This window comes from Oncorhynchus nerka, linkage group LG2, assembly GCF_034236695.1.
Source record: "Oncorhynchus nerka isolate Pitt River linkage group LG2, Oner_Uvic_2.0, whole genome shotgun sequence".
In the NCBI taxonomy this organism is placed as follows: Eukaryota; Metazoa; Chordata; class Actinopteri; order Salmoniformes; family Salmonidae; genus Oncorhynchus; species Oncorhynchus nerka.
Window position 1 is genome coordinate 83,498,239 of NC_088397.1, and position 13,061 is coordinate 83,511,299.

At 42.1% G+C, this 13,061-nt stretch overlaps 1 protein-coding gene across 1 annotated transcript in view; it reads right to left on the bottom strand.

Annotated features, from left to right (window-relative positions):
* Positions 1–13,061, bottom strand: part of LOC115143667 (integrin alpha-5-like) — a 131,876-nt gene that overhangs the window by 97,278 nt on the left and 21,537 nt on the right. Inside the window, exons 6-10 of the mRNA XM_029684146.2 lie at positions 12,628–12,673; positions 11,516–11,641; positions 11,174–11,218; positions 10,026–10,069; positions 9,206–9,262 (exon numbers count right to left, since the gene is read on the bottom strand). Coding sequence (XP_029540006.1) covers positions 9,206–9,262; positions 10,026–10,069; positions 11,174–11,218; positions 11,516–11,641; positions 12,628–12,673 — 318 coding nt within the window. The remainder of the gene's footprint in view (positions 1–9,205; positions 9,263–10,025; positions 10,070–11,173; positions 11,219–11,515; positions 11,642–12,627; positions 12,674–13,061) is intronic.

Genomic DNA, 13,061 nt, shown 5'->3' on the forward strand with positions numbered 1-13,061 from the left:
GCTTTAGTATACTATAACCAACATCCCTGCAGTATACTCTAACCAACATCACTTTAGTATACTATAACCAACATGAGGCAGTATACTCTAACCAACATCCCTGCAGTATACTCTAACCAACATCCCTGCAGTATACTCTAACCAACATGAGGCAGTATACTCTAACCAACATACCTGCAGTATACTCTAACCAACATGAGGCAGTATACTCTAACCAACATCCCTGCAGTATACTCTAACCGACAAGAGGCAGTATACTCTAACCAACATGAGGCAGTATACTCTAACCAACATCCCTGCAGTATACTCTAACCAACATCCCTGCAGTATACTCTAACCTACATGAGGCAGTATACTCTAACCAACATCCCTGCAGTATACTCTAACCGACAAGAGGCAGTATACTCTAACCAACATGAGGCAGTATACTCTAACCAACATCCCTGCAGTATACTCTAACCAACATCCCTGCAGTATACTCTAACCTACATGAGGCAGTATACTCTAACCAACATGAGGCAGTATACTCTAACCAACATCCCTGCAGTATACTCTAACCAACATGAGGCAGTATACTCTAACCAGCATCCCTGCAGTATACTCTAACCAACATGAGGCAGTATACTCTAACCAACATCCCTGCAGTATACTCTAACCAACATGAGGCAGTATACTCCAACCAACATCCCTGCAGTATACTCTAACCAACATGAGGCAGTATACTCTAACCAACATCCCTGCAGTATACTCTAACCGACATGAGGCAGTATACTCTAACCAACATGAGGCAGTATACTCTAACCAACATCCCTGCAGTATACTCTAACCAACATCCCTGCAGTATACTCTAACCAACATGAGGCAGTATACTCTATCCAACATACCTGCAGTATACTCTAAACAATATCCCTGCAGTATACTCTAACCAATATCCCTGCAGTATACTCTAACCAACATGAGGCAGTATACTCTAACTAACATGGCTTTAGTATACTATAACCAACATCCCTGCAGTATACTCTAACCAACATGAGGCAGTATACTCTAACCAGCATCCCTGCAGTATACTCTAACCAACATGAGGCAGTATACTCTAACCAGCATCCCTGCAGTATACTCTAACCAACATGAGGCAGTATACTCTAACCAACATCCCTGCAGTATACTCTAACCGACAAGAGGCAGTATACTCTAACCAACATGAGGCAGTATACTCTAACCAACATCCCTGCAGTATACTCTAAACAACATCCCTGCAGTATACTCTAACCAACATCTCTGCAGTATACTCTAACCAACATGAGGCAGTATACTCTAACCAACATCCCTGCAGTATACTCTAACCAACATCCCTGCAGTATACTCTAACCAACATGAGGCAGTATACTCTAACCAACATACCTGCAGTATACTCTAACCAACATGAGGCAGTATACTCTAACCAACATCCCTGCAGTATACTCTAAACAACATCCCTGCAGTATACTCTAACCAACATCTCTGCAGTATACTCTAACCAACATGAGGCAGTATACTCTAACCAACATCCCTGCAGTATACTCTAACCAACATCCCTGCAGTATACTCTAACCAACATGAGGCAGTATACTCTAACCAACATACCTGCAGTATACTCTAACCAACATGAGGCAGTATACTCTAACCAACATCCCTGCAGTATACTCTAACCAGCATGAGGCAGTATACTCTAACCAACAGTCCTGCAGTATAGTCTAACCAACATGAGGCAGTATACTCTAACCAACCTGAGGAAGTATACTCTAACCAACATCCCTGCAGTATACTCTAACATACATGAGGCAGTATACTCTAACCAACATGAGGCAGTATAGTCTAACCAACATCCCTGCAGTATACTCTAACCAACATGAGGCAGTATACTCTAACCAACATCCCTGCAGTATACTCTAACCGACATGAGGCAGTATACTCTAACCAACATGAGGCAGTATACTCTAACCAACATCCCTGCAGTATACTCTAACCAACATCCCTGCAGTATACTCTAACCAACATGAGGCAGTATACTCTATCCAACATACCTGCAGTATACTCTAAACAATATCCCTGCAGTATACTCTAACCAATATCCCTGCAGTATACTCTAACCAACATGAGGCAGTATACTCTAACTAACATGGCTTTAGTATACTATAACCAACATCCCTGCAGTATACTCTAAACAACATCCCTGCAGTATACTCTAACCAACATACCTGCAGTATACTCTAACCAACATGAGGCAGTATACTCTAACCAGCATCCCTGCAGTATACTCTAACCAACATCCCTGCAGTATACTCTAACCAACATGAGGCAGTATACTCTAACCAACATCCCTGCAGTATACTCTAACCGACAAGAGGCAGTATACTCTAACCAACATGAGGCAGTATACTCTAACCAACATCCCTGCAGTATACTCTAAACAACATCCCTGCAGTATACTCTAACCAACATCTCTGCAGTATACTCTAACCAACATGAGGCAGTATACTCTAACCAACATCCCTGCAGTATACTCTAACCAACATCCCTGCAGTATACTCTAACCAACATGAGGCAGTATACTCTAACCAACATACCTGCAGTATACTCTAACCAACATGAGGCAGTATACTCTAACCAACATCCCTGCAGTATACTCTAAACAACATCCCTGCAGTATACTCTAACCAACATCTCTGCAGTATACTCTAACCAACATGAGGCAGTATACTCTAACCAACATGAGGCAGTATACTCTAACCAACATCCCTGCAGTATACTCTAACCAACATGAGGCAGTATACTCTAACCAACATCCCTGCAGTATACTCTAACCAACATGAGGCAGTATACTCTAACCAACATCCCTGCAGTATACTCTAACCAGCATGAGGCAGTATACTCTAACCAACAGTCCTGCAGTATAGTCTAACCAACATGAGGCAGTATACTCTAACCAACTGAGGAAGTATACTCTAACCAACATCCCTGCAGTATACTCTAACATACATGAGGCAGTATACTCTAACCAACATGAGGCAGTATACTCTAACCAACATCCCTGCAGTATACTCTAACCAACATCGCTTTAGTATACTATAACCCATGAGGCAGTATAGTAGCCAACATGAGGCAGTATACTCTAACCAACATGAGGCAGTATACTCTAACTAACATGGCTTTAGTATACTATAACCAACATCCCTGCAGTATACTCTAACCAACATCACTTTAGTATACTATAACCAACATGAGGCAGTATACTCTAACCAACATCCCTGCAGTATACTCTAACCAACATCCCTGCAGTATACTCTAACCAACATGAGGCAGTATACTCTAACCAACATACCTGCAGTATACTCTAACCAACATGAGGCAGTATACTCTAACCAACATCCCTGCAGTATACTCTAACCGACAAGAGGCAGTATACTCTAACCAACATGAGGCAGTATACTCTAACCAACATCCCTGCAGTATACTCTAACCAACATCCCTGCAGTATACTCTAACCTACATGAGGCAGTATACTCTAACCAACATCCCTGCAGTATACTCTAACCGACAAGAGAGGCAGTATACTCTAACCAACATGAGGCAGTATACTCTAACCAACATCCCTGCAGTATACTCTAACCAACATCCCTGCAGTATACTCTAACCTACATGAGGCAGTATACTCTAACCAACATGAGGCAGTATACTCTAACCAACATCCCTGCAGTATACTCTAACCAACATGAGGCAGTATACTCTAACCAACATCCCTGCAGTATACTCTAACCAACATGAGGCAGTATACTCTAACCAACATCCCTGCAGTATACTCTAACCAACATGAGGCAGTATACTCTAACCAGCATCCCTGCAGTATACTCTAACCAACATGAGGCAGTATACTCTAACCAACATCCCTGCAGTATACTCTAACCGACAAGAGGCAGTATACTCTAACCAACATGAGGCAGTATACTCTAACCAACATCCCTGCAGTATACTCTAACCAACATCCCTGCAGTATACTCTAACCAACATGAGGCAGTATACTCTATCCAACATACCTGCAGTATACTCTAAACAATATGAGGCAGTATACTCTAACCAATATCCCTGCAGTATACTCTAACCAACATGAGGCAGTATACTCTAACTAACACTTTAGTATACTATAACCAACATCCCTGCAGTATACTCTAAACAACATCCCTGCAGTATACTCTAACCAACATCCTGCAGTATACTCTAACCAACATGAGGCAGTATACTCTAACCAACATCCCTGTATACTCTAACCAACATGAGGTATACTCTAACCAACATCCCTGCAGTATACTCTAACCAACATGAGGCAGTATACTCTAACAACAACATACCTGCAGTATACTCTAACCAACATGAGGCAGTATACTCTAACCAACATCCCTGCAGTATACTCTAAACAACATCCCTGCAGTATACTCTAACCAACATCTCTGCAGTATACTCTAACCAACATGAGGCAGTATACTCTAACCAACATCCCTGCAGTATACTCTAACCAACATCCCTGCAGTATACTCTAACCAACATGAGGCAGTATACTCTAACCAACATACCTGCAGTATACTCTAACCAACATGAGGCAGTATACTCTAACCAACATCCCTGCAGTATACTCTAAACAACATCCCTGCAGTATACTCTAACCAACATCTCTGCAGTATACTCTAACCAACATGAGGCAGTATACTCTAACCAACATCCCTGCAGTATACTCTAACCAACATCCCTGCAGTATACTCTAACAACATGAGGCAGTATACTCTAACCAACATACCTGCAGTATACTCTAACCAACATGAGGCAGTATACTCTAACCAACATCCCTGCAGTATACTATAACCAGCATGAGGCAGTATACTCTAACCAACAGTCCTGCAGTATAGTCTAACCAACATGAGGCAGTATACTCTAACCAACCTGAGGAAGTATACTATAACCAACATCCCTGCAGTATACTCTAACAACATCACTTTAGTATACTATAACCAACATGAGGCAGTATACTCTAACCAACATCCCTGCAGTATACTCTAACCAACATCCCTGCAGTATACTATAACCAACATGAGGCAGTATACTCTAACCAACATGAGGCAGTATACTCTAACCAACATGAGGCAGTAATACTTTAGTATACTATAACCAACATCCCTGCAGTATACTCTAACCAACACCTTTAGTATACTATAACAACATGAGGCAGTATACTCTAACCAACATCCCTGCAGTATACTCTAACCAACATCCCTGCAGTATACTAACCAACATGAGGCAGTATACTAACCAACATACCTGCAGTATACTCTAACCAACATGAGGCAGTATACTCTAACCAACATCCCTGCAGTATACTCTAACCGACAAGAGGCAGTATACTCTAACCAACATGAGGCAGTATACTCTAACCAACATCCCTGCAGTATACTCTAACCAACATCCCTGCAGTATACTCTAACCTACATGAGGCAGTATACTCTAACCAACATCCCTGCAGTATACTCTAATCCCTGCAGTATACTCTAACCAACATGAGGCAGTATACTCTAACCAACATCCCTGCAGTATACTCTAACCAACATGAGGCAGTATACTCTAACCAACATCCCTGCAGTATACTCTAACCAACATGAGGCAGTATACTCTAACCAACATCCCTGCAGTATACTCTAACCAACATGAGGCAGTATACTCCAACCAACATCCCTGCAGTATACTCTAACCAACATGAGGCAGTATACTCTAACCAACATGAGGCAGTATACTCTAACCAACATGAGGCAGTATACTCTAACCAACATCCCTGCAGTATACTCTAACCAACATGAGGCAGTATACTCTATCCAACATACCTGCAGTATACTCTAAACAATATCCCTGCAGTATACTCTAACCAATATCCCTGCAGTATACTCTAACCAACATGAGGCAGTATACTCTAACTAACATGGCTTTAGTATACTATAACCAACATCCCTGCAGTATACTCTAAACAACATCCCTGCAGTATACTCTAACCAACATCTCTGCAGTATACTCTAACCTACATGAGGCAGTATACTCTAACCAACATCCTTGCAGTATACTCTAACCAACATGAGGCAGTATACTCTAACCAACATCCCTGCAGTATACTCTAACCAGCATGAGGCAGTATACTCTAACCAACATCCCTGCAGTATACTCTAACCAACATGAGGCAGTATACTCTAACCAACATCCCTGCAGTATACTCTAACCAACATGAGTCAGTATACTCTAACCAGCATCCCTGCAGTATACTCTAACCAACATGAGGCAGTATACTCTAACCAACATCCCTGCAGTATACTCTAACCAACATGAGGCAGTATACTCTAGCCAACATGAGGCAGTATACTCTAACCAACATCCCTGCAGTATACTCTAACCAACATCCCTGCAGTATACTTTAACCGACATGAGGCAGTATACTCTAACCAACATGAGGCAGTATACTCTAGCCAACATGAGGCAGTATACTCTAACCAACATGAGGCAGTATACTCTAACCAACATCGCTTTAATATACTATAACCAACATGAGTCAGTATACTCTAGCCAACATGAGGCAGTATACTATAACCAACATGAGGCGGTATACTCTAACCAACATGAGGCAGTATACTCTAACCAACATGAGGCAGTATACTCTAACCAACATCACTTTAGTATACTATAACCAACATGAGGCAGCAAGATTAAGTTCATGATATGGCTACTTGTATTGCGTCATGTATGGTATGGAGACATACTGTATACTGTACATCTGTACATCTCAATAACAAAGTGATTGTCTTGACTCTTGGCTACCGCCATTCTTTAAACAGCTAATGGCTGATTTCTTGTGTTTCCACTGTATCCTACGTGTCATTGGCTTGGCTGGGAAACTATATAATGTAGAAAACAGTCTAGTACCCATGCAGGCAGTCTTTTCTTTTGTTTGGAGTGGGTCCGCAAACTAAAACACTAAACCTCATCCAAATCTAACACAGCCATCAAGACATTGAGCTACACACCCAAATCTAACACAACCGTCAAGACATTGAGCTACAGACCCAAATCTAACACAACCGTCAAGACATTGAGCTACAGAACCAAATCTAACACAAGCTTCAAGAGATTGAGCTACAGACCCAAATCTAACACAACCATCAAGACATTGAGCTTCAGACCCAAATCTAACACAAGCTTCAAGACATTGAGCTACAGACCCAAATCTAACACAACCATCAAGACATTGAGCTACAGACCCAAATCTAACACAAGCTTCAAGACATTGAGCTACAGACCCAAATCTAACACAACCGTCAAGACATTGAGCTTCAGACCCAAATCTCCTGGGGCTCTTGGGTAAGCAGATACAACCCTTTTTTTCTTGCCCTCTTTCTTTTTATTTCTTTGTTTCTGCAGCTGAGTCTGACGGTGCAGTCCAAGCCCTCATGTGGAGAGCAGAACCAAATCTAACACAACCGTAAAGACATTGAGCTACGGACTCAAATCGAACACAACCATCAAGACATTAAGCTAAATTCTCAAATCTAACACAACCGTAAAGACATTGAGCTACGGACTCAAATCGAACACAACCATCAAGACATTAAGCTAAATTCTCAAATCTAACACAACTGTCAAGGCATTGAGCTACAGAACCAAATCTAACACAACCATCAACACATTGAGCTTCAGACTCAAATCTAAAAACAACCGTAAAGACATTGAGCTTCAGACCCAAATCTAACACAACCATCAAGATATTGAACTACAGACTCAAATGTCCTGGGGCTCTTAGGTAAGCAGATACAACTATTTATTTGTATTTCTTTGTTTCCGCAGCCGAGTCTGACGGTGCAGTCCAAGCACTCATGTTGAGAGCAGTCAACCTAAAGAGACCGTCAAGTCAAATCCAGCCAGGAGTTTATTTCAGATCATTCTTCCTATAAAGTAAGCAGTTAGCAGTCAGTTAGCAGTTTACACAGCATGTGGTATTTCATATGCCCAGAACCCTGAACCCAAAGCTTTCCATTGAAAGTAACAGCTTATGCGCCAACATGCGCACGTGCAGAAACCAGTGTTGGGGAGCAGTGAACTACATGTAGTAATTTCCTTTCTGTTTCAGCATCAGACCTGCCTAATTCTCACTTGATACTTAGTTTTTGTGTTTAATAGGCTAAATGACACATTCTGTTAACATCTGACTCCAGATCTGTTCTTGTAATTTGTAGTCTATGACATTTCAGATTTAGATATGATAATTCTTCACCAAGTAGTTTGGATGTAGTGAACTACTTTTCAAATGAACTGTATAAGTAAGTCAATTATATTTTTCTTAAGGGTAGCTTTAGTGTAGCTTAAACTTGTTTCAGTGTCAAGTAAATTGGTAGCTGGGTCAAATTCATTTTCAGAGTAGCTTCCACAACGCTGGCGGACCCGTAGACACACACACACACACACACACACACACACACACACACACACACACACACACACACAAAATCAAGAACAACAAAAACACACACACAAACACTAAGCACATATACATGTGTACAATAGTATGGGTCTCGTTTATCAACCATGGAGAATTTAGAAGACTACGAGAGTATAAAAACAACCATGTCAATCAATCCAAAAACCAACTTATCGAATGAGGAATCCAGACCCTTTGGCACAACAATGGCGTGTTGGTATAAACAAGCTCCCCACCCCACACAAAATCCTGAGTCAGTATGTAGCTGTTACACTTTGTGTGTGTGTGTGTGTGTGTGTATGTGTGTGCGTGCGTGCGTGCGTGTGTGTGTGTGTGTGTGTGTGTGTGTGTGTGTGTGTGTGTGTGTGTGTGTGTGTGTGTGTGTGTGTGTGTGTGTGTGTGTGTGTGTGTGTGTGTGTGTGTGTGTGTGTGTGTGTGTGTGTGTGTGTGAGTGTGAGTGTCTGCTGTTTCTGCCTCTGTTTCTGATTCAATCAGAACATATGAAACACATAGGTGTACGTGGGCTCACCTCTAACCCAGAGATCAGGCTCCATCTCCTGGGGGCAAATTCCTTCAGCCCCCCCCCTATATATACCCACATATCAAAACAGAGGAGCCAAAAGTACAGTATAGTCTAGCCCCCTTGCTGTTAAGCAGATGTGCACCAACCTGTTCTCCAGTTAGGTTCAGCATGGATTTCAGATCTGTCCCATTGAGTAATGACACCTGCATTGAGAGAGTTAGTAAAAGACCTTCAGTTATCAACCATGATTGTAGTAGAACCATCAACAAAATGACTGTCCATTTATGACATGTATGCATTTCATGCTTGTTTATCTACATTCAATATATTTATCTCTTTAAATCTCCCTATTAATACACTTCCTGCAGTGGATGTGAATGTAACCAAATTAAAAGATTTTACTGTATCTTTCTATGGATATTCCCCCTGTTTATATTTTGGCATCATCTCACTCCCTTTTTTCTCTCTACAGTAACATACGTTACATCTATGTCAGGGGTAGGCAACTAGATTCAGCCACGGGACGATTTTTGTCCGAGCGGATGGTTAGGGGGCAGGAACATGATCATAATAATTTGTACACTGCACATTGACCACAAGTAAACCCAAAAAGAGATTGTTATTTTCAAATACAATCATTTCATACCTTGATTACATTGAGACATGATCACATACTGCGTGTCTCTCTTTTTATTTGTAGGAATACTTGGGAACAGATTTCCTGAATTACATGTTTTAACTGAATTCCTGGTGATTTGATAGTCTTATTTGATCAAAAACAAAAATATATTTGAATGCAATCTTTGGGCGGCCCAAAAGAAATCACTCCCAGGCCGGTTTTGTTCCGTGAGCCGCCTATTGCCGACTCCTGTTCTATGTCACCCCAATGTCATCCTTATTATGTTAACCCTCGTTAACTTTCATATAGAATGAATGATGATGTATAAATATGTGAGGACTCCTTACTAAACCATGCAGCATGAGTCCTTTGGGAACTCCGGTGATGAAGTCTGAAAAGACAGAAAATGAGAATAAAGAAAGAAAATAAGTTTAAAAGATTGGAGAGAGCAGTTGAGTCCAAGCACTTCCAAATACACAAGGGTCAAAACTTTGCTGGTAATAACCCAGTGTTTAAAATAGGGAAAGCTGAGGCTTGTTTGTTGCAGGTGCATGGGAAATCCATGATACTGTACAAGCTTAATAACTTAAGTGATACAGGCAAGCCCAGCCCGCAAGTTTTTATTTTCTTTTAAAATAAGTCAATGTTGAAAATATCCCTGTTGTGGCTTTTTTTTTTTTTTTACCTTTATTTTACTAGGCAAGTCAGTTAAGAACAAATTCTTATTTTCAATGGCGGCCTAGGAACAGTGGGTTAACTGCCTGTTCAGGGGCAGAACGACAGATTTGTACCTTGTCAGCTCGGGGATTTGAACTTGCAACCTTTCGGTTACTAGTCCAACGCTCTAACCACTAGGCTACCCTGCCGCCCCGAGTGCCGCCTTTGAGTGAGTTACTGAACTGGACAAGCTTCAGGGAAATATATTAGTGAGAGTCAAGTTGCCTCGTTTTAAACGTGTCTTCTGTTCAAGAATACTATCTGTCAAGTACTTACTACAATATACTATAAAGACATGTGATAAGTACATTATTATCTTATGCTCTGATACATTCACACGCTCTAATGACTAGCTCTCTAATGACTAGCGCTCAAATGACTAGCGCTCTAATGACTAGCTCTCTAATGACTAGCGCTCTAATGACTAGCGCTCTAATGACTAGCGCTCTAATGACTAACGCTCTAATGACTAGCTCTCGAATGACTAGCTCTCGAATGACTAGCGCTCTAATAACTAGCGCTCTAATGACCTGCGCTCTAATGACCTGCGCTCGAATGACTAACGCTCTAATGACTAGCGCTCTAATGACTAGCGCTCTAATGACTAATGCTCTAATGACTAATGCTCTAATGACTAAAGCTCTAATGAGCACATTAGTATATTAGAGCACAGGGGGTCTTTAGATGGTTAACTATTAGACAGGGCTATGGGGTAAGCAAACCCAAAGCCCAATCATGCTCGAGCTAAGTAAGTTGGCGTTGTAAATATGACACTCACCTTCAATATCATCTCCGCTGAACTCCCCGCCGGCAACAGAGTAACCTGGAATGAGAGTGAGACAACGAGAAAGCGAGAGGGAGAGCAAGCAAGAGTGAGAAAGAGAGAGGGGGGAGAGAGAGAGAGAAAGAAAGATAGATAGAAAGAAAGATAATGAGAGAGAAAGAAAGGTGGAGAGAGAACGAGAGAAAGAGAGAGAGAAGAGAAGAGTGAGAGCAATGAGAAATCAAGAAAGGCCACCACTTAGTGCTCTGATCAAAAGCAGTGCACTGTAAGGGGAATAGGGTGTCAGATGCAGCCTTTAGCTACTGTAGCTCCTATGAAGAAGTGGACTATACTAACCGAGGTAGCTGTCGTCATAGCTCCCCTGCACCTGCCGAGTCTGGATCTGCCCAGTAACAGAGAGCAGGAAGTAGGATGGGAAGTAGGCCTTGACAATTTCCTCTGTGGTGGCTGAGACTAGTTGACCTGTAGGCCGGAACGGATGGGGAAAAGGTTAAGACTTAAGAGGTTAAGACTTTTGAACTATGTTTTTTAGCTGCACTAAAATGATTGTCGAGGTTTGGCCCTGTGGATGGTGTAGGGGATAACTTCACCGCTTGGGGAAAAATAGGCTGTTGTCTGCGCAAGTTCCAAACCCGCCCTTTCACTGTACTGACACATACAAAGCTCTTTCTCCCATCTCTCTCCACTGTACCTGTCTCTCTCCACTGTACCTGTCTCTCTCCTCTGTACCTGTCTCTCTCCTCTGTACCTGTCTCTCTCCACTGTACCTGTCTCTCTCCACTGTACCTGTCTCTCTCCACTGTACCTGTCTCTCTCCTCTGTACCTGTCTCTCTCCTCTGTACCTGTCTCTCTCCACTGTACCTGCCTCTCTCCACTGTACCTGTCTCTCTCCTCTGTACCTGTCTCTCTCCTCTGTATCTGTCTCTCTCCTCTGTACCTGTCTCTCTCCACTGTACCTGTCTCTCTCCACTGTACCTGCCTCTCTCCACTGTACCTGTCTCTCTCCTCTGTACCTGTCTCTCTCCACTGTACCTGTCTCTCTCCTCTGTACCAGTCTCTCTCCACTGTACCTGTCTCTCTCCACTGTACCTGTCTCTCTCCACTGTACCAGTCTCTCTCCACTGTACCTGTCTCTCTCCACTGTACCTTCTCTCTCCACTGTACCTGTCTCTCTCCTCTGTACCTGTCTCTCTCCACTGTACCAGTCTCTCTCCACTGTACCCGTCTCTCTCCACTGTACCTGTCTCTCTCCACTGTACCTGTCTCTCTCCACTGTACCTGTCTCTCTCCTCTGTGCCTGTCTAATAAAAATGTGACAGTGGGAATTCCCAGTATAGTTTTCTAAGCTGTACTGTATGCTATCTCTACATCCTGTACTTGAGCCAGTTCATAGTAATCCACATATGGTCTCAATAGGATCCTATCATAAATCTAATAGTGCACTCACCTTGCCAGTAAAAGCTTCCTGGTCCTCCGAGAACAACCTTCCCATCCTGAAACACGCAGAAAACCACCACTCTGATGAGAACCTTAGGTATCAAGCAACTGTTCAAACTCCATTGTAAGTCTTATGTTATATGACTAAACATACAGTATTCATTCAGTGGGCTGTTCCAGAAAGCAGGATCATTCAGTTAGCCAGCTTACTTTGATAAGCAGTCAAATATGTATTGATTTCCTAAATCATTCAGAAAGCAAAACTTGAATATGGTTGTTTGTTGCTTAGTTGGAGGTTAATTCAGAATGTCTGGGACAGTTACCTGGCTAAGATTCAAATCACATTATGGGTCAATTGCAGACAAGGACAACCAAAATTCTACTTCCACTTTTAACCCAACCCCTCCAAAAGACCCACACACAGCACACACACAGGTTTTTAGA